The sequence below is a fragment of the Saccoglossus kowalevskii genome, chromosome 1, assembly GCF_978046115.1.
Source record: "Saccoglossus kowalevskii chromosome 1, keSacKowa6.1, whole genome shotgun sequence".
NCBI lineage: Eukaryota > Metazoa > Hemichordata > Enteropneusta > Harrimaniidae > Saccoglossus > Saccoglossus kowalevskii.
In genome coordinates this window covers 21,072,777-21,094,012 of record NC_140641.1, presented here as the reverse complement: position 1 = coordinate 21,094,012, position 21,236 = coordinate 21,072,777, and the positions used below count along the sequence as shown (strand labels likewise).

General features: G+C 38.0%; 1 protein-coding gene across 1 annotated transcript; it reads left to right on the top strand.

Annotated features, from left to right (window-relative positions):
* Positions 1-1,258: 1,258 nt before the first annotated feature.
* LOC100368239 (ferroptosis suppressor protein 1-like) lies at positions 1,259-20,698 on the top strand. Its single transcript, XM_085505029.1, has 7 exons — positions 1,259-1,345; positions 11,850-12,045; positions 12,664-12,905; positions 16,867-17,068; positions 17,675-17,830; positions 18,305-18,505; positions 20,508-20,698. Exons 2-7 carry the CDS (start codon positions 11,862-11,864, stop codon positions 20,669-20,671), a joined length of 1,149 nt encoding a protein of 382 aa, XP_085361155.1. The 5' UTR covers positions 1,259-1,345; positions 11,850-11,861; the 3' UTR covers positions 20,672-20,698.
* The last annotated feature ends 538 nt before the right edge of the window (positions 20,699-21,236 follow it).

The following is a 21,236-nucleotide window of genomic DNA, read 5'->3' as shown; positions in this document are numbered from 1 at the left end:
CAGACTAGTATTACTAATATTACTAGTCTGAGAGTAGACTGATGTGATTCAGCACTCGGTAAACAGAGACATTGTTTGAGTAATTTTGATCACCGATGACCAACTGTTGTTTTAGCATATTTGTTAATACGGTTGCACAGTCTTCCTTTTCTGAGAATAGGTCATTCACCTGTAAAAAAACAGTTGTCTTAAAAATACCCATGATGCTCTGCTTTATCATGATTTTAAATTTGTTATTTTCTCTATTATGTATGGTATATTATTACACTGTATATTTTTTGAATGTAAAATACCGGTGAACATATGCCCTCTCTACTGCATGTGTACAGGTTGGCTCAGTAACTTGGGGGGAGGGGTTGTAATATGGAGCTGCATGTGTGGCCAGCCACCGTCCTGAATTGAGGGACGGTGGGCCAGCTTACTGGGCAGAATCCCTTTACTGTAATTATATATATATATATATACTAGCTCATATAAACATAACCAAAGTTACAGAAAAATAAGAATAAATACCAAGAAAATGTACATAATAAATATGTTAAAAAACATGGCTCAGCCAAGTACTCATTACACTTGGGCTATAAATAGCTGTAATTATTGCATTCTTACTTTTTATAATTCTTAAAAAGAACTTCGCCATTTCTTTTCTACGAAGAGCTTCAAAAGTAGTGACACGATTATGTACAAGGGTTTGAGTCATACTAATATCCCTCTTGCCAAGCTTCAGTAAAATTCTAAATGCATTATTATATGCAACACGAACTCGATTAATCTGCCCTTTAGTATGTATAGACCACAAATGAGAGCAGTACATAGTCGTACAGTAACTCTGAAACAATTTAATTTTTATTTTTGAAGAGCAGGAAGCAAATAAAGCTTTAAAATAAAGCGCTTGTAACATGTTCAACCAGGTCAATGGAATATCCTCAATATAAAACCCATCACAAAAAAAAAAACACTTCACATTGGCTAAAAACTGTAATCCAGCATTCCTTTTTCTATCCATCTTGAGTGCTTCTGATTATCGAGAGTTGTAAACCGACAAGATACAAATTCACGTAAGTTACTCAACTTTCTGTTCTGAGTAATTGTATTTGTGCAGCTGACTGCTACTGGAAAGTATTTTTATAATCAAAGGCCATTCAGGTCTCTAGTATTGCTCCAAGGTCATCAGCATGCGTACAAACACGCTGTAGAAAGACTAAGGAGTCATACACAAAGGCTGCGGTGACACAGTTGTTGAGTACGACGGCTGCGCAGTCGGTTGCTGCCGACCATCAGTTCTCATCTCATCGGTGTATGACGTTGACCGCGGCGCGGGTTGTTGATTTACAATAAACTTCAGGTGAGTGTTCGAACTGTAAATCTGTCAAACCACAGTCTCTCAACACCGGACTGTGGTCAAACTAATGACGAGACTATTGGATTACCGCATACATGTATGTATGACAAGGGCTCGTAAACTTGTTTGATGGGGTGAACGCCGTCCGTCCCGAAGACCGGGCCCGAAGAGCCTCGGCGACGAAGACCAATGTATATTTTTACCTCCACCCCAAACTACTATAGTAGTCTGAACCTCCATGGACCAAGCAAGTTTACGGACCCCTGTGATATTGTGTGGATCTGTGGATCTAATCTTGGAACTTAAAACCTAAAATAGAATTAAAATGGTGTATTAATTGTATAGTGTTATTTACCTAGACCGTGGAACTAGAAACCATTTTATAGTTCCATGCCTAGACTGTTATGCTGGTAAGGTTCAAGTTGTTTATTAGGGGCCCAAGCCCAAAGGGCGAGGCCCCTATTATTATCGTTCAGTTTTTAGGGGCCCAAGCCTGTAAGGCGTGGCCCCTATTCTTATTGTCCGGTTTTTTCTTTCTTCTTTCTTTCTTCCGTAACTTTTTTCGTCAAGCCGTTTGAGAAAACCGCTGAACGGAATGGTCTGATAATGCTCTATACTGATAGTCCCTAATGTGAACTGGTGCAACATGCTTTCAGAATTTCGATTGGTCAATTAGTTTGGCAGCCATATTGGATTGAAATAAAACCGGAAGTGGCTGTTTGACCACTTTCTGAGGGTCTAGGCGTCTAGATTTTGTTATGGTATATAGTACAACTCATGTGTAATAAATATCAGCAATAAAAACTTTAGCGGTCATGTGACTTTTCCCGCCATTTTGTTTTTCCTAAAAACGGCAAAAAACACTTGAAAATCTTCTTCTTCAGAACCACCAAGCAGAATGCTCTCATATGTAGTATTTAGCTTCTATATATGAATCCCATTTATGTTTGAAAAAATGTTTACGATTGGTCACGTGGTTTGGCCACCATTTTGGATTTCTTCTAAACAGGAAGTAGTTTTTTACTCTGGCAACACTTGATGGAATATTTTCAATTTTGCTTCATGGCATCTGTGTATCAAGCCCTTTCAGAAACCTAAAAAAAATTTCAGATCAGTCACATGGTTTGGCCGCCATTTTGGATTTTAAGCAAAATTGACCAAAAGTTTGGGTATTTGTTTCTCAGAGACGATTCAACCAATCTACTAGATGTTTTTATATTTACCATGCCTGGCCTTAGCTGCATACGAGAAAAATAATATTATTTTGATCAGTCACGTGGTTTGGCCGCCATCTTGGATTTTGTGAAAATAGAAATTATGCAACTACATGTTTTGTATTAGTCTGATTTCTTTCAAATTTTGTATGTGCATTTGTGTCATCAGATGCATCATTTTGCCCCAATAGCACGCTGTTAGGCCACGTGGCTGGGCACCCATGGGGTGGGGGCTTCTAACCTCATTAATATGCATAACTGTTATAACTCAAGCACTGTTGTAGTTAGGATGATGAATCCTGTGTTATTATGACAACCTTGAACAAGAGATTCGATTAAAATAACAAATGACCATATATGGTCATGTGAGCTCATTAATATGCATAACTGTCATATCTCAAACACTGTTGCAGTTAGGAAGTGGAATCCTGTGTTATTATGACAACATTGAACAAAAGATTTGATTAAAATAACAGATGACCATATATAGTCACGTGAGCTCATTAATATGCATAACCATTATATCTTAAACACTGTCGCAGTTAGGAAGATAAATCCTGTGTCATTATGACAACAGTGAACAAGAGATTTGATTAAAATAACAGATAACCATATATGGTCATGTGAACTCATTAATATGCATAGCAGTCATATCTAAAACACTGTCGCAGTTAGGAAGATGAATCCTGTGTTATTATGACAACAGTGAACAAGAGATTTGATTAAAATAACAGATGACCATATATTGTCATGTGAACTCATTAATATGCATAACCATTATATCTTAAACACTGTTGCAGTTAGGAAGATGAATCCTGTGTTATTATGACAACAGTGAACAAGAGATTTGATTAAAATAACAGATAACCATATATGGTCATGTGAACTCATTAATATGCATAACCATTATATCTTAAACACTGTTGTAGTTAGGAAGATGAATCCTGTGTTATTATGACAACAGTGAACAAGAGATTTGATTAAAAATAACAGATGACCATATATGGTCATGTGAACTCATTAATATGCAAAGCAGTCATATCTAAAACACTGTCGCAGAGCAGGACATGTAACAAGTGTCATTATGAAGACATTGAATGAAAGATGTAACTGACATTAGAAATGGCTATATATGATTATGTAATCTCATTATTATGAACATGGCTCATTATATATCCTGAAAACCATATTTCGATAACCAAACCAGGTAAATACATGGTACCAACTTCATTTTGACCTCATGTTACTGATAATTCAAGCTACCTGATTGTCTAACATGTGACCACATTAATTATGAAACAGAATCTTGTCAGCTTGGGCCCCGGTGACGCCGCTTGCGGCTTTAATTCTTTCTTTCTTCTTTCCGCCGTAACTTTTTTCGTCAAGCCGTTTGAGAAAACCGCTGAACGGAATGGTCTGATAATGCTCTATACTGATAGTCCCTAATGTGAACTGGTGCAACATGCTTTCAGAATTTAGATTGGTCAATTAGTTTGGCAGCCATATTGGATTGAAATAAAACCGGAAGTGGCTGTTTGACCACTTTCTGAGGGTCTAGGCGTCTAGATTTTTTTATGGTATATAGTACAACTCATGTGTAATAGATATAAGCAATAAAAACTTTAGCGGTCACGTGACTTTTCCCGCCATTTTGTTTTTCCTAAAAACGGCAAAAAACACTTGAAAATCTTCTTCTTCAGAACCACCTAGCAGAATGCTCTCATATGTTGTATTTAGCTTCTATATATGAATCCCATTTACGTTTGAAAAAATTATTACGATTGGTCACGTGGTTTGGCCACCATTTTGGATTTCTTCTAAACAGGAAGTAGTTTTTTACTCTGGCAACACTTGAGGGATTATTTTCAATTTTGCTTCATGGCATCTCTATATCAAACTCTTTCAGAAACCTAAAAAAGATTTCAGATCAGTCACATGGTTTGGCCGCCATCTTGGATTTTAAGCAAAATTGTCCAAAAGTTTGGGCATTTGTTTCTCAGAGGTGATTCAACCAATCTAATAGATGTTTTATATTTACCATGCCTGGCCTTAGCTCCATATGAGAAAAATAATATTATTTTGATCAGTCACATGGTTTGGCCACCATCTTGGATTTTATGCAAAATTGACCAAAAGTTTGGGCATTTGTTTCTCAGAGGTGATTCAACCAACCTATTAGATGTTTTTATATTTACCATGCCTGGCCTTAGCTCCATATGAGAAAAATAATATAATTTTGATCCGTCACATGGTTTGGCCGCCATCTTGGATTTTATGAAAACAAATCTTGTGCAATTACATGTGTTGTATTGGTCGGATTTGGCTAAAATTGTATATGTGCATTCTACTCTTGAGATGCATTCTTTTAACTGAATGGCACGTGGCTGGGTTTTGTCGCTGGTCGCCTGAGGGGTGGGGGCTTCTAACCTCATTAATATGCATAACTGATATATCTCAAGCACTGTTGGAGTTAGGAAGATGAAACCTGTGTTATTATGACAACATTAAAGAATTGATTTCATTAAAATAACAGATTACCATATATGGTCATGTGAACTCATTAATATGCATAACCATTATATCTCAAACACTGTTGTAGTAAGGAAGATGATTCCTGTGTTATCATGACAACAGTGAACAAGAGATTTGATTAAAATAACAGATGACCATATATGGTCATGTGAACTCATTAATATGCATAACCATTATATCTTAAACACTGTTGCAGTTAGGAAGATGAATTCTGTGTTATTATAACAGTGAACAAGAGATTTGATTAAAATAACAAATAACCATATATGGTCATGTGAACTCATTAATATGCATAGCAGTCATATCTAAAACACTGTCGCAGTTAGGAAGATGAATCCTGTGTTATTATGACAACAGTGAGCAAGAGATTTGATTAAAATAACAGATGACCATACATGGTCATGTGAACTCATTAATATGCATAACCATTATATATTAAACACTGTTGCAGTTAGGAAGATGAATCCTGTGTTATTATGACAAAAGTGAACAAGAGATTTGATTAAAATAACAGATAACCATATATGGTCATGTGAACTCATTAATATGCATAACCATTATATCTTAAACACTGTCGCAGTTAGGAAGATAAATCCTGTGTCATTATGACAACATTGAACAAGAGATTTGATTAAAATAACAGATAACCATATATGGTCATGTGAACTCATTAATATGCATAGCAGTCATATCTAAAACACTGTCGCAGTTAGGAAGATGAATCCTGTGTTATTATGACAACAGTGAACAAGAGATTTGATTAAAATAACAGATGACCATATATTGTCATGTGAACTCATTAATATGCATAACCATTATATCTTAAACACTGTTGCAGTTAGGAAGATGAATCCTGTGTTATTATGACAACAGTGAACAAGAGATTTGATTAAAATAACAGATAACCATATATGGTCATGTGAACTCATTAATATGCATAACCATTATATCTTAAACACTGTTGTAGTTAGGAAGATGAATCCTGTGTTATTATGACAACAGTGAACAAGAGATTTGATTAAAAATAACAGATGACCATATATGGTCATGTGAACTCATTAATATGCAAAGCAGTCATATCTAAAACACTGTCGCAGAGCAGGACATGTAACAAGTGTCATTATGAAGACATTGAATGAAAGATGTAACTGACATTAGAAATGGCTATATATGATTATGTAATCTCATTATTATGAACATGGCTCATTATATATCCTGAAAACCATATTTCGATAACCAAACCAGGTAAATACATGGTACCAACTTCATTTTGACCTCATGTTACTGATAATTCAAGCTACCTGATTGTCTAACATGTGACCACATTAATTATGAAACAGAATCTTGTCAGCTTGGGCCCCGGTGACGCCGCTTGCGGCTTTAATTTCTTTCTTTCTTTCTTTCTTTCTTCCGTAACTTTTTTCGTCAAGTCGTTTGAGAAAACCGCTGAACGGAATGGTCTGATAATGCTCTATACTGATAGTCCCTAATGTGAACTGGTGCAACATGCTTTCAGAATTTCGATTGGTCAATTAGTTTGGCAGCCATATTGGATTGAAATAAAATCGGAAGTGGCTGTTTGACCACTTTCTGAGGGTCTAGGCGTCTAGATTTTTTTATGGTATATAGTACAACTCATGTGTAATAAATATCAGCAATAAAAACTTTAGCGGTCATGTGACTTTTCCCGCCATTTTGTTTTTCGTAAAAACGGCAAAAAACACTTAAAAATCTTCTTCTTCAGAACCACCAAGTAGAATGCTCTCATATGTAGTATTTAGCTTCTATATATGAATCCCATTTAGGTTTGATAAAATTTTTACGATTGGTCACGTGGTTTGGCCACCATTTTGGATTTCTTCTAAACAGGAAGTAGTTTTTTACTATGGCAACACTTGAGGGATTATTTTCAATTTTGCTTCATGGCATCTGTATATCTATCTCTTTCAGAAACCTAAAAAAGATTTCAGATCAGTCACGTGGTTTGGCCGCCATCTTGGATTTTAAGCAAAATTGCCCAAAAGTTTGGGCATTTGTTTCTCAGAGGTGATTCAACCAATCTACCAGATGTTTTTATATTTACCATGCCTGGCCTTAGCTCCATATGAGAAAAATAATATTATTTTGATCAGTCACATGGTTTGGCCGCCATCTTGGATTTTATGAAAACAGATCTTGTGCAATTACATGTGTTGTATTGGTCCGATTTGGCTAAAATTGTATATGTGCATTCTACTCTTGAGATGCATTTTTTCAACCGAATGGCACGTGGCTGGGTTTTGTCGATGGGCGCCTAAGGGGTGGGGGCTTCTAACCTCATTAATATGCATTACTGATATATCTCAAGCACTGTTGGAGTTAGGAAGATGAAACCTGTGTTATTATGACAACATTAAACAATTGATTTCATTAAAATAACAGATTACCATATATGGTCATGTGAACTCATTAATATGCATAACCATTATATCTCAAACACTGTTGTAGTTAGGAAGATGATTCCTGTGTTATCATGACAACAGTGAACAAGAGATTTGATTAAAATAACAGATGACCATATATGGTCATGTCAACTCATTAATATGCATAACCATTATATCTTAAGCACTGTTGCAGTTAGGAAGATGAATCCTGTGTTATTATGACAACAGTGAACAAGAGATTTGATTAAAAATAACAGATGACCATATATGGTCATGTGAACTCATTAATATGCAAAGCAGTCATATCTAAAACACTGTCGCAGAGCAGGACGTGTAACAAGTGTCATTACGAAGACATTGAATGAAAGATGTAACTGACATTAGAAATGGCTATATATGATTATGTAATCTCATTATTAAGAACATGGCTCATTATATATCCTGAAAACCATATTTCGATAACCAAACCAGGTAAATACATGGTACCAACTTCATTTTGACCTCATGTTACTGATAATTCAAGCTACCTGATTGTCTAACATGTGACCACATTAATTATGAAACAGAATCTTGTCAGCTTGGGCCCCGGTGACGCCGCTTGCGGCTTTAATTTTATTTATAATTTATGGGTTACCACTATGGTGCGGAGAATAAACAAACAAGTCATTCATTCGTGAACATCAGTGCGAACCCCACCCCCACCTCCAATGCTCATCAAAGTACATATTTTATACGCGTACATACGGCAAGATGATAAGTTCATCTCACAAATATGTAAAAGCCGAGAGAGTAAAAGACATAAAACGGCAAATTACTCCAAAAAACAGAGCAAAATGTGAAATTCTTTCTTCGTCTCTCTACCTAAAACATAAACAAAATACCAATTTTAATAGTGACAGAAAACTAAAATTCCGCCTTCAAATACACTTAAACTATAATTTTTCATTGAAATACTTACCCGGTATAATCAGAATTGTGAATGAATATAGGTACTTTACATTGTATATGTTATGAATTGTAGAAGTTTATGATGAATGGTCGATGGAAGGTGATTTTAAACTGGCTTTAGTTACTCATCATTTTGGATTGTGTTTGCAGTTAACTAGAGAATACCCATGATGCTCTGCTTCTGCTTTTAATTTTTGTTATTTTTTCTATTTTGAATGCTACAATGTAAATATTTTTTAATGTAACATACTCGTGAACATATTCCCCCACTTCTGCATGTGTACAGAACAGTGTTGCGTTGGTTCAATAAGTTATTTTAGGGGGCTGTGTGCAACATGGAGCGCCATGTGTGTGGTTAGCTGACCTGGCAGTGAATGACTTGTTTATTTGTTTAGCATCAGTATCGCTGATTTAAATTCATTTGTATTTAAATCTGACATATCCATGTATTTTTAAAATCTTTTAACGGACAGCCCGCCATGGATTTAAATCTTCAACATTGATAGGTCAATTTGTTGTGGTCTGAAAATTTGGTAGCACATTTGTATATACCTTTCAGAAGGAATACTTAATTAAATATTTATTTATTTTGTAGAAATATATTTAAAATTTTACAAGGCGTATCGTCACAACATTACAAAATGTATTTATTTTTAGATAGCATGGGAAAAAATGTCGCATTAAATTTTGTGTAATTGTATCCTAACTATTATCATCAGCGCAGGCACTTTGATTGGCCGAAAAAGATATTTACGTGAAGATATTTGTGTGTTAAGACTGCATCGCATACATCTTTATCACCAAGATCAACCTAAAAATGTATATAAAAAAAATAAGATTTCACATTTTGAGCTCGGTTACTCAAGGACGCACTTTAATAAATGTTTAAACTAATATTGTCAAAGGAAGTGTTTGACCAAACAAAATGATATATTTATGTAAATATTCGAATACTATTAGATAAAGGTCACTCGCAGGCTATTGGCCGATAATCTTGTACATGTATCAAACACTGAAGACTGTGAATATTACTGACTGTGAATATCTGAGAATCTCTGAAAAACAGCAGAGAGGTATGGTGAACAATTACTTTGCACTAGAAGAAATTAATCAACGTACTGTAAGAATTAGGAGTCACCTGTTCGAAGATTGAAAAAAAATTATTCTGTGTTCAATATTAGAAATTTTAGATTCATTGCAATCAAACAACTGGATTGCATCATGTGTCGTGGCGACAAAAAAGCATGCAGTCTGTTTTATGCCATGCTTGTCCTAAAAATAGTATCGATGGTAGCTGATATATTTGAATGGAAAAAAAAAGTGCTGAGATCAGAAACTAACATTGGAGATAACAAATAATAAGTAAACAATCTGATCAGCGTGAGACATGAGCATGGCTGGTTGAAAACATGATATTTTGCTTTTTTTTTCTTAAAACAAAAACACTGGTTGGTTTGAGTTGAATGAAGAAAGATGATACACTTTTTGAACACCACTTTTCATGTACTTGTCTATAATTTGTTGTTAAATGTGGGCAAAGTTCACATAATTTTCTATGTCCACAATTAATCATTATCAGCATTTTCAGTTAAAAAAGTTAGACAGATTTATTTTGCGACAAGTGACAGATGTTAACATTGGCACTCAGAAACTCAAAATGAACTTGGTTTGTAAATTCCGGTGTAGGTAATTGATATTACTAATGCATTTGGCCTTGTTTGTTATGTGTGCCATGTGTGCTCTGAGACGGATCAGTGAGGCAAACATGTCAGCTATAAACATGTATTCATGTACATTGACAGACAATTGAGTAATGGCACGTATGCATGCTGTGTTCAAATGTCCTGATCTGACCTTTAGGTGTGTTAGTTTTATGTGCAAGCGTAGCAAAATTGCCATGCACATTTGATAGCAGACTGTAACATTCACTAAACATCATTTATTCATGAGCATTGTTTTCATTTTGTGGAAAAAAAAACCACCTCTTTTGGTTAAGGTAAGTTTATGTGGTCTAGCTTTGTTCATACGTGTGTGTTGTAACAGTCAGACAGGGATCATATCATGAACTTTAAATTTGAATTACAATTACATTATATATGTGTTGCAGAAATTCTATGATGTATGTGCGCAATTTTAACTAATGTGCACGATGACCAGATACCCACCCTTTTTTATTGTTTAATTTGACATTTTGGGGAGAATACTTATTGTGTGTTTTATGAGAGAAAACAAAGCACACATGTATTGTGAAATTGTTTGATGTCTGGAGTTTTTTAAGGCGGCCTAGAATTGTTTTTTATTGGTTCTATCTATTCAAGATGGCCGACTATTAGCGACAAGAATTAGACCATATTCGTGTATATCAGTTTAATTCTGGTACATTACCAGGTAAAACAGTATTATTATTATTATGTAATTAAGAAAACACTTTCATAGCAATGAAATAGATCAAGCAAATAATATTCGCATCAAAAAACAAAAATACATGAATAAATTTGGATGCTGAATAAAAATAACAGAATTTATATAATTATAAGTCAGATCAAATTTATTGACATATGTGCAATTCAATCATTGTATTTTGTATTTTTCTCAGTACATTTGCAACTAGATAACTGGTAAAATGACCCAATGTTTTGCACATTTTATGTCTATACCATTGCGACAATTAATGCTCTTTAATGTAATGAAAATAGTTATGTTACGAGACTTTAAAACCACCAGAGGGTTCAGTATTGCAAAGGTAGTTAATATAAATATATTGATAAAATAGTAAAAAAATTTTTGATCACAATAGTTTATTATAGCATTCAATATACAATTCGTGGAACCTCTGTGGACTATATTATGAAGCTATTCAGAGAGTGAAGGAATCTGACACTGTCACTTATTGTGTGATGGCTAAGCAAAGAGGGGATGTGCACAAGTAAATGTACAAGACATAGTCAATCTGAAGAAAAAAGAGACGGTGTGTGTGTAGTGTGCATCATGAATGATTGTATTTCAGTTACCTGCAACGTTAGGTAAAATTCCAGATGAAAATTACCGAGATTTCTTATCCTGAACAAGCAATGGTCAGTTTGTTTAAACTATTCACACAAATGTCTATGAATTGACTATTGTGTATAGTCACACACATACAATCTCATTCATATATTTGTGGATTGACCTCAAGCACTGCCTGGCTATCGCCTGATAACAGGGCTGCATGTGGTACTGATTGACCAATGAGAATGCAGCATTTCAAAAACTGACATCGCACTTTAATAGAAAATATTTAGAACATTTAGAATATTTTAGGATAACAAATATTGTCATTTTTGAATTACAAAGGGGAATTACAGAAGTTTTGATGCTATAATATATTTTTTATTTGTATTTTTTTATCAGTAATTATTCATCATGGGGTTTGGAAGTTCAAAGCCACTGCCACTGCCAGAGAACATGAACGCAGTGATAGTAGGTGGTGGATATGGTGGGACACAGATGGCGAATAACCTGAAAGGTCGATGCAATGTGATACTGATTGATCCAAAGGATGCATTCCATCATAACATGGCGGCATTGAGAGCGGCCGTAGAACCAGGTACTGACTGTTCCTACTTTGAACAATGGTTTGATCCAATATCACTATCACCCACTAACAAATAGGTTTATTCAATTCTCTGTCAAATGATTTCATTTAGTGACAAATGATTCATCAACAAGTGACAAATGATTTCATTTAGTGACAACTAATTTCATCTAAGTGACAAATGATTTCATTTAGTGACATGATTTCACTTGGTAACAAACGATTTCATCTAGTGGCAAATCATTTCTTCCAAATGACAAATAATTTTCACCCAATGACATGATTTCATTAAATGGCAAATGATATCATTTAGTGACTAAATTGTTCATCTAGTGACAAACGATTTTATCAAGTTAAAATCATTTAGTGATGACTAATTTGATTGACTAAGAACTGAGTTTGATTCGTTGGAAAATATTTTGGATCAATGAAAATGTTTTTATTCAATGACGGGATTTTATCTGAAAGCAAATGGGGAAATAAATGACTGAAAATTATGTCCATCAAGAAATTGTTTTATCGATTAATAAAATATTTTATAAGTTGAAAAATGGTCTGATTCAGCAATTTCTAAATGAATGTCACAATGTTTTTGACTTCCCGCTTCATAAATACAATCTCTTTTTTCAGGTTTTGCACCAAAGACACTGATTCCATATCAAAAAACTTATGGGGATGTTTTTAAGCGTGGTTTAGTGACCTCAATAAACACTGATGAAAATAGTGTAGTTCTGGACACTGGAGAGAAAGTTCCTTTCACTCATCTGTTCATAGCAACGGGATCAAGAGGACCATTTCCAGGGAAACTGGTTTCCCCTCCAAAAGTCAGTCTGGAAAAAGGAGTAGAGATGTATTCAAATATTGCTGACCAGGTATGAACATTGTTCTAAATTTAAATGTTCTGTTTTGTTTTTTGACGTACCAATACTTCCTTTTCTTTTTGTGTCTTTTGCCAAAATTTTAAAAATGTCTAATGAAATGTTAATTCATTTGGGAAGGTCATAGATTTGACCTGATGCAAATTAAATATTGTATTAGGGAAATTAAAATTCCTTCGATTTCGTTATTTTATTAGAAAATTGAATGTACTTTATCTGCCTTTGTTTTGTAGTTATAGCAATTTGCAATTTGCGGACTGAAAAATAATGGTATATTCACTACGTTCAATTACCCACCATAGACTCCGGTCAGTCAAAATGACTATTTTGAACTGTAGGCATTAATCAGCGATTCTGCTAATGACGGAGAGATAGAATCTAGATCAGGGGAAGCCCCATGACCCCAAGATTCTTTTCCCTTACGTCACAAACCACGTGACGAGGCCATATGGCGGCGCCATTACGGCGGCGCCATTACGGCTGGCTAATCACTCTGATTTTTTCTTCGTCTCGAATGGAGATGATCTAGCGAGCTCTGCCTGGATCGCTTGCTTTTTCCTGTCCGGGTTTCTAGCTTGGGTTGTTGCCGCTGGGCGGCATCCGACATTGTAGCTGGTAGGATAAGTTTTCCTTGCCATTTTTACCCTCGTGTCGTTTTTCCCTTTGTGTGTAGCATTTTTCACAACAAAGAAATAAAACCCGGGCGTCGTAGCTTAATCACTTGTTGATTGCGTTACGTCACCTTTTACTACTGTAATTCGCTTCCCTCATGCATGTCGTCTTTGTCTTGAAATGAATAGATGTAATGACAGCACCAGGACTCGCTGCCGTTTTTTGGTCTCATCGTTTTCGAGTCGACTGTGCAGTGGTTATATTCAGAATTTACCAGCAATAGAACCTGCATCAGATATGCTTTTTGCCGTGGCGGCAGGCGGGGTTCAGGGTTTTTGCCTTGAAGGCGCGTGTTTTTCACTGGAGTTCTGAGGCCTGAGATATTTTTTCAGAACCATCAAAATCGCTGAGACTGACCGCGTCGCTTGTATTTTCACAGCAAGGTCGCGCAACCAGTAAAAATCGATTAATGTGAGTTGCGTGTTTGGCATGAGTGGAAAGTCCTCACGCTCGGCTACCGGTGCTTCGCGTACCGGGACGTCGAGTAGGAGGCCCGACAGTGAAGGTGGTTTACCTGATTTTACCGGCTACAGCGAGGTTGTGCCCCTGGAGGTTTTTCCTTCTATGGGGCCCGTTGCAGGTCCCTTTGTGGATACTTCCTCGCACGGTGCCGGGTTTGCCTCCGAGTTGAGGGCTTTGGTCCAAGGACTGTCATAGATCAGACACAGTCGGACCGAGCTGTCTCCACTGCGCCCCTCGGAGGGCAAGCAGGAAGAAACAGGAAAGCATCATTTGCATTCAAACACGTCTCTTCCAGGGAACCCCTTGTTCCCAGCCGCGGCTCTCCCACTAATTTGGGGTAGGCCGAGGCTCAGGCTAGTTGCACCGGGTCTCCTCTGGGGCCTCGGGCACTGAATGCCAACGGGGTGCTGGCAGCCAAGCCTCCGATCTCGGGGCAGGGCTTTCAGGGCAGGGCACACGCTGCACCCCCTACTTTCAGCCAGCCAGGGTTCGTCGTGCGGTAATGGTACAACGGTAACGAATTTATCCTTGTGTCCGGTCTCCGCTGTGGGTTTTGACTCCCTTCTTACCGACCCACGGGCGTCCCCAGAGGGAACCGACCCTGTCATGAGATGCACAGTAGAAAACGCTCTCTCTCACATATTTAAAGTGGAAAGGAACGTAACTATGATGTAACGACTCGGTGAGCCACGCCTTTTGGGGTGATATGGAGTATCATCAATCCTAGTGATATGATGTAAATACCCCCACCCTTGATCCTAAGGCGACCACTTACGGTTGCTTCAACGCTTATGGGATCACGGGCGTCGGGATCCAAAGCAACCCTGTCGGCACGTCTCTCCCTGTTCGTTCGAGTGCGGAGTGGGACGCAGGGTGTGCAAACGGTGTTGATGGGCGGACGTTGGCCAGCCGCAGAGGAGGTAACGCCTAAGGCCCCCAGGTGGGGTAAAATCTTATGCAACACTTTCCGCTGGACCAAATGCTACCCGGTCTGTGTGGTTTTAGGATCAGACCTCAAAGTGTGGGATGAGACCAAAATATGCCCAACCGGATCCCAAGGCTCCTTCCCCAGACCCCAGTACCACGAATTTCCGTTTGGCAAACCGGGTAAAGGGGGACAGCCGCGTTCCATGGGCGTTCTCGCCAGCTCAATCTGAGACGATCCATCACGCCCTGAGGGCAGAGTTGCTTGAGCGCATTATTGTGCACGCACAGGACTCTGAGACCTTGGAGGCAGAATGCACCAGCCTCCTGGACCAGGTGACACATTTACTGGTGGGCCACTGCACATCTACGTGCGACATCACCTAGTGTCACCTGCCTCTCTTGGCCGGGCCACTACTGTGCAACGAGACGCGGCCTTAGACGCGCGTGTTTTCGCCGGCAAGCTGAGTAAGGGGGTACGTCCCCACCTCAGTGACACAGACTGGACATCTTCCACCCTCTGAGCCCCTCCGATCAGCACCACTCAAATTTTTGACGTGGAAAATAGGCAGGCAAGATAGGCCGGCCTCCCCAACATTTATAACCAGGTGGTTTACTGCAACTGTATTAGTGGTCTATAATACTTTAACTTCCTCGACACAGAGCTTGCAGAGACACCAAGTACGAGCCCATGAGGTCTGTGTGATTGCTAACTCACTAGTGCTAGCGTCTGGTGCTCCCCCTCGAGCACACACGGAGGGCAGGCTTCTGGAGAACGTCTTTATCAACTACCACCTAAGAGACACCGAATCCATTGAGGAGGGTCTCTTTAGGTAGGGTCATGTCGTAGCGGGTCAGACTTGGTTTGCTGACCCAGCCCGAACGACCACAAGGGTCCCTGCGCATAGGCAATAAGTCAGTCTCGGCATTTTTTGCGGACAGATTTCTCTACCATCAGCACTCCCTGGAAGCTCCCAGGTCCCGCTTTTCGGCCTATGCCCTCATGCAGAACTGTTTCGGTCTTTACTTCGAAAGCCTACCACCCCCAGAATTGGGTTGGGGTCTACCTTTCTCGGGCACACTAAACCCTGTCACCGTAGCAGCATTTTGGCTTCTTGCTCCGGGGACAGCACAGGCAAGGTAAGACACCACCTTTTTTGGGTCTTAACTAAGGTGTTGAGTGATTATTGTAGAGTGTTTCATCCCCGACTGGGAAGAGACTTTCATCATTTTTCTGTTTGCTCTGAAAACCCGCCACCTATCGGCGTCTGACCTACAGTTCAAAATATTCATTTTGACTGACCGGAGTCTATGGTGGGTAATTGAACTTAGTGAATTTAGGCGAAGGGTTCTCCGAACCCACCTATTCACATAGTTCATACCCACCATAGACTCTGGGTCCCCCCAACCACCCCACTCTTTCTGTAGCGTTGGTCTAAGTCCTCGAGGTGGAGAGAAAGGAACCAGAGTGATTGTACAGCCGTCTATGGCGCTGCCATATGGCCTCGGTCACGTGGTTCGTGACGTAAGGGAAAAGAATCTTGGGGCCATGGGGCTTCCCCTGACCTAGATTCTATCTCTCAGTCATTGGCAGAATCACTGATTAATGCCTACAGTTCAAAATAGTCATTTTGACTGACCGGAGTCTATGGTGGGTATGAACTATGTGAATAGGCGGGTTTGGAGAACCCTCTGCCTAATTCCAATATATTTGCACTAAACAAAAAAAGACAAAAACACTGGTACGGCATATGAACTACCATATTCCCATTTTGAGAATGTCCGAATCACTGTTCAATAACTACAACACATTTGGGGATTTATGGGAATAATTTGCATGCAAATGCTTTGAATAATAAAACTAAAATTAAACCATTTTTAAAAATTCTTATTTAAGATCAAGAATGCCAAGGACATCGTGGTGGTAGGGGGTGGTGCAGTAGGTGTGGAGTTAGCCGGTGAAATTGCCACTGATTACAAGGACAAGAAAGTGACCTTGGTCCACCCCCATCAAAGGCTAGCCGATCCAAAAACCAATGACCAATTTCAAGATCAAATCAAAAGTCAACTGAAGGACCTTGGTGTGAATGTGCTCCTTGGTAAATATATTTATACCAATCTTGGCCTTGTTAACTATTTGTTTGAGTCGTATGTTTATTCTATAAATCTACACATATCTCTTTGTTTTCACCATACCTCATATGAACAGTGGTCTCTCAGAGGATAATTATAGATAACCGAGAGGCAAACGGCTGCCAAGATATACTTGAGAGCAAGCAATCTACTAGACTTGTCATCTTGTTCACCTTTCAAATCACCATGGTTACATAAATCAGAGGTTGAGTAGACACGACTCAATGTGAGAGCATGGTACACTATTTGCTTAGCAAAAACAATTCTTGTGTCTCTGTCGGTCTCGATTACATCTTGTGGCAAACGTAGGAAATACCGTAACATGTTAAAATTTAGTGGTGATCTGGCTGTTTTTATCTTCGGTTGACACATTGGTGTTTGCTTTTTTAGACTATGAAATGAGGCACACGTTACTACGTTTTCAGAAATTATTGTTTGCACTTTTTTGTTCATATAAAATGGCTACCGTATTTCCCATGATTCAATGCCCGAATCAAAGTAAAAACCTCACAAGATGTCAAGAATTAAAGACAACTAAATCAAGTAAATCATACTGCTTTTATCATATTCAGGAGAAAGAGTGAGTAATCTGAGTGAGTTACCGGCATGTCAGACTATGTCCACTTTGAATACAGTGAAAACAGACACTGGTAAAGAGATTGGTGCCGATTTGGTTGTGCCTTGTACTGGGCTCAGGACAAATACATCTGCTTATGAAAACGGTTTAGGTAAGTTTTCCAATCAAGTCTTAATTTATTCATAACTGATACACACGATATTCCAACTACGGCAGGATTATTTACGCTCAACTAGATAAAACTGTTATGGTGCTAGAAAGTTATTTACTCCAGCTGCTTTATAGTAATAGTGTATAGTATCACTGTTCCTATAGATAGTTATTACAATCATCCAAGTTTTTGTAGTTAATTTCTACTTAAAGGGGTTTCGTTAAGAGCCGGTCATGTGGCCTGCTACAAGCCCAAATTGGTAGTCTACTTTCTGCCTCCCGACCGCCTATGCCGGTCACGCTGTAGCACACTTCCGAAAGCCTTTTTAATTTTTGTTGGCCTGTTGTTACAGGATGATGGCCTGCTATTTAATGCATTTGTGAAACCCCTGACTTATAATCACTGTTGCCTGTGAGCATTTCGAAGTACTTACTCTTACCTCACGAAAATACATAACTTTCATGCGACTTTCAGCGGACAAGATGGATAAAGATGGCTGCTTGAAAGTGAATGAATATTTCCAGGTTGAGGGAACAAAGAACATTTATGCATTTGGTGATTGTGCCAATGTAGCAGAGACTAAATTAGCATACAATGCCGGGGTACATGCTGATAAAATTGCCAAGAATCTTGAGAATGAAGCTGCGGGCAAGCAACTTGCAGCATATAAACCAGGTATGTTCTTATGTCACCAAGGTCTGTTGGATGCTGCAAAACCCTGTGGTCTGACCAGTGCATTTTTTTTAGTCCCCGTTCGGACGTAGTCCGAAAACGGGGACTTATGTTTTGCCCTGTGTGCGTCTGTGTGTCCGTCCGTCCGTGATCACCTGTATCTCGAACATGCATGGACCGATTAAGTTCAAACTTCACTCATACATCACACATTATATGGGACATATGCACATGCATTTTTTTCATGATCCGATTAACGATAGCCGAATAGCGGCCATTTTAAGGCCGAAAATGCATCAAAATCGCACATTTTCACCATTTCGGACCCGGATCTCAGTTATGCATGGACGGATTTTGTTCAAATTTGGTACATACATAAAACATAATAGGACCTTGATGCACGTCATTTTTTTTTTTGGATCGGGTTTGAAATGGCCGACTGGCGGCCATTTTGTTTTAAAGAATTCAGTTCTGGATCCGTATCTGAGACATGCTTGGATTGATCGAGTTCAAACTTCACACACACAAGGTACATCATGTCACAAATATGTATGTGCATTTTTTTCATGATCTCATTAACGATAGCCAAATGGCGGCCGCTTTAAGGCCGAAAATGCATTGAAATCGCACATTTTCACCATTCCGGACACGGATCTCAGTTATGCATGGACGGATTTCGTTCAAATTTGGTACATACATTAAACATAATAGGACCTTGATGCACGTCATTTTTTTTTTCAGATCAAGTTCGAAATGGCCGACTGGCGGCCATTTTGTTTTAAAGAATTCAGTTCTGGATCCGTATCCAAGGCATGTCTGGATTGATCGAGTTCAAACTTCATACACACAAGGTACATCATGTCACAAATATGTATGTGCATTTGTTTCATGATCTCATTAACGATAGCCAAATGGGGGCCGCTTTAAGGCCGAAAATGCATTGAAATTGCACATTTTTACCATTCCGGACCCGGATCTCAGTTATGCATGGACAGATTTCGTTCAAATTTGGTACATACATTAAACATAATAGGACCTTGATGTACGTCATTTTTTTTTTGGGATCAAGTTCGAAATGGCTGAATGGCGGCCATTTTGTTAAAGAATTCAGTTCTGGATCCGTATCCGAGACATGTCTGGATTGATCAAGTTCAAACTTCACACACACATGGTACATCATGTCACAAATAGATATGTGCATTTGTTTCATGATCCGCTTAACAATAGCTGAATGATGGTCATTTTAAGGCCGAAAATGCATCAAAATCACGTATTTTCACAATTCCGGAACCGGATCTCAGTCATGCATGGATAGATTTTGTTCAGATTTAGTACAATGTCTTGTACATATGCAGGTACATTTCGGTCATGATCTGCTTTGAATGTATATGTCACTCAAATATGAACGGAACGGGGACGTGTCATTGACAATGACTTGTTTATTACTAAAATAGAAATATTGGGTGGGTAGTATTATATGTTATATATGTTCAGAAAAAGTTTCTTTTTTTCAAAAATTTGATTGAGTGGGACACTCAACCTCTCCTGATTTTGTATTAGCTAACATAAATTTGAGATGATGTTAGTTTCATTATATACATTAGGTTTATGCATTTATAATTAGTGTATATTACAGCACATGGTGTGTTAAATTCAGTTTTAAGTAAATTTGTGTCTGACATGCATGTCCATATTGGTTGCTACCGTAGGTATGTTACACATTATATTTATATGGACATCTTGGTCTTTGATTCCTTATCCCACCAATGTTAATTGTGTTCTAGATGTTGTAGTGTATTGAAGTGTATTGAACATTTTCAGTAATTTTCTTGGAATTGTGACCTAAAGCTGACAGAGTGGACTGATGCGTTCAGGTTTGGGGTTAAGCCAACATGTACATGTACATGAGTTTTAGTTGTGCATATGAAAAAATAAATACAGATAGAAATTGAGTGTTGCACATGACATACTATGAAAACTTCTTTCATCCTCTTTCTATTCATAGCCAATTTCTTCATGGCGATGTCCTGTGGCCGAAATGGTGGCATGATGCAGATGGGCGGATGGGTAGTCGGTAGTTTTGTTGCCAGGCGACTAAAATCTGGACAGGTGTTTGTTCCCATGGTGTGGAAGAAGATGGGACAACCGATACCTGAAAGCAAACCTTAAGGTGCCATTTGGAGAATAAAATGAAAACTGAAATACAAGTAGTATAATATAATTATGAATATAGAGCCATTTTTTTTAAATTCTATTTTACATACTCATTAGGTCTTTAGAATTATCTTATCAACAGAAAATCTGTTTCTTCGTGATTTGTATTTAATATTTAAGAGCTTTATAATTAACCAACTCAGCAATTAAGGTGGCTATTATTATTTTGGAAACATCAATATACAATGTATTCTGTGTTGGTACTGTGAACTGTGCTAAATATTGTAGCAGTGAAAATATTGTTGTATCAAATGCCATCAAATCATGAAATTGCTATAAAATTAAGTGGTTTACACTATATACGTGTATATATGTATACTGTTTTTATACTGACAAAAAATTCAGATTGCAATTTCTCATGAAATGTGCATGTTTTGCAATTTCGAACTGCACATACAAACATCAATTTTTTCACTTATTCAAATTCTGAGAGTCTAAGTTATATAGCACTGTTCATTAATATTCAAATATGCTAACAAGTGTAATATGAATGACATAATCATTTGATGTAGTTGCACAG

Excerpts from the sequence above, each read along its gene's own strand:
- LOC100368239 (XM_085505029.1), top strand. The coding sequence starts at position 11,862 with ATGGGGTTTGGAAGTTCAAAGCCACTGCCACTGCCAGAGAACATGAAC. Across the intron at positions 17,831-18,304 it reads TGCTTATGAAAACGGTTTAG|CGGACAAGATGGATAAAGAT; the intron begins GTAAGTTTTCCA and ends TGCGACTTTCAG. Across the intron at positions 18,506-20,507 it reads ACTTGCAGCATATAAACCAG|CCAATTTCTTCATGGCGATG; the intron begins GTATGTTCTTAT and ends TTCTATTCATAG.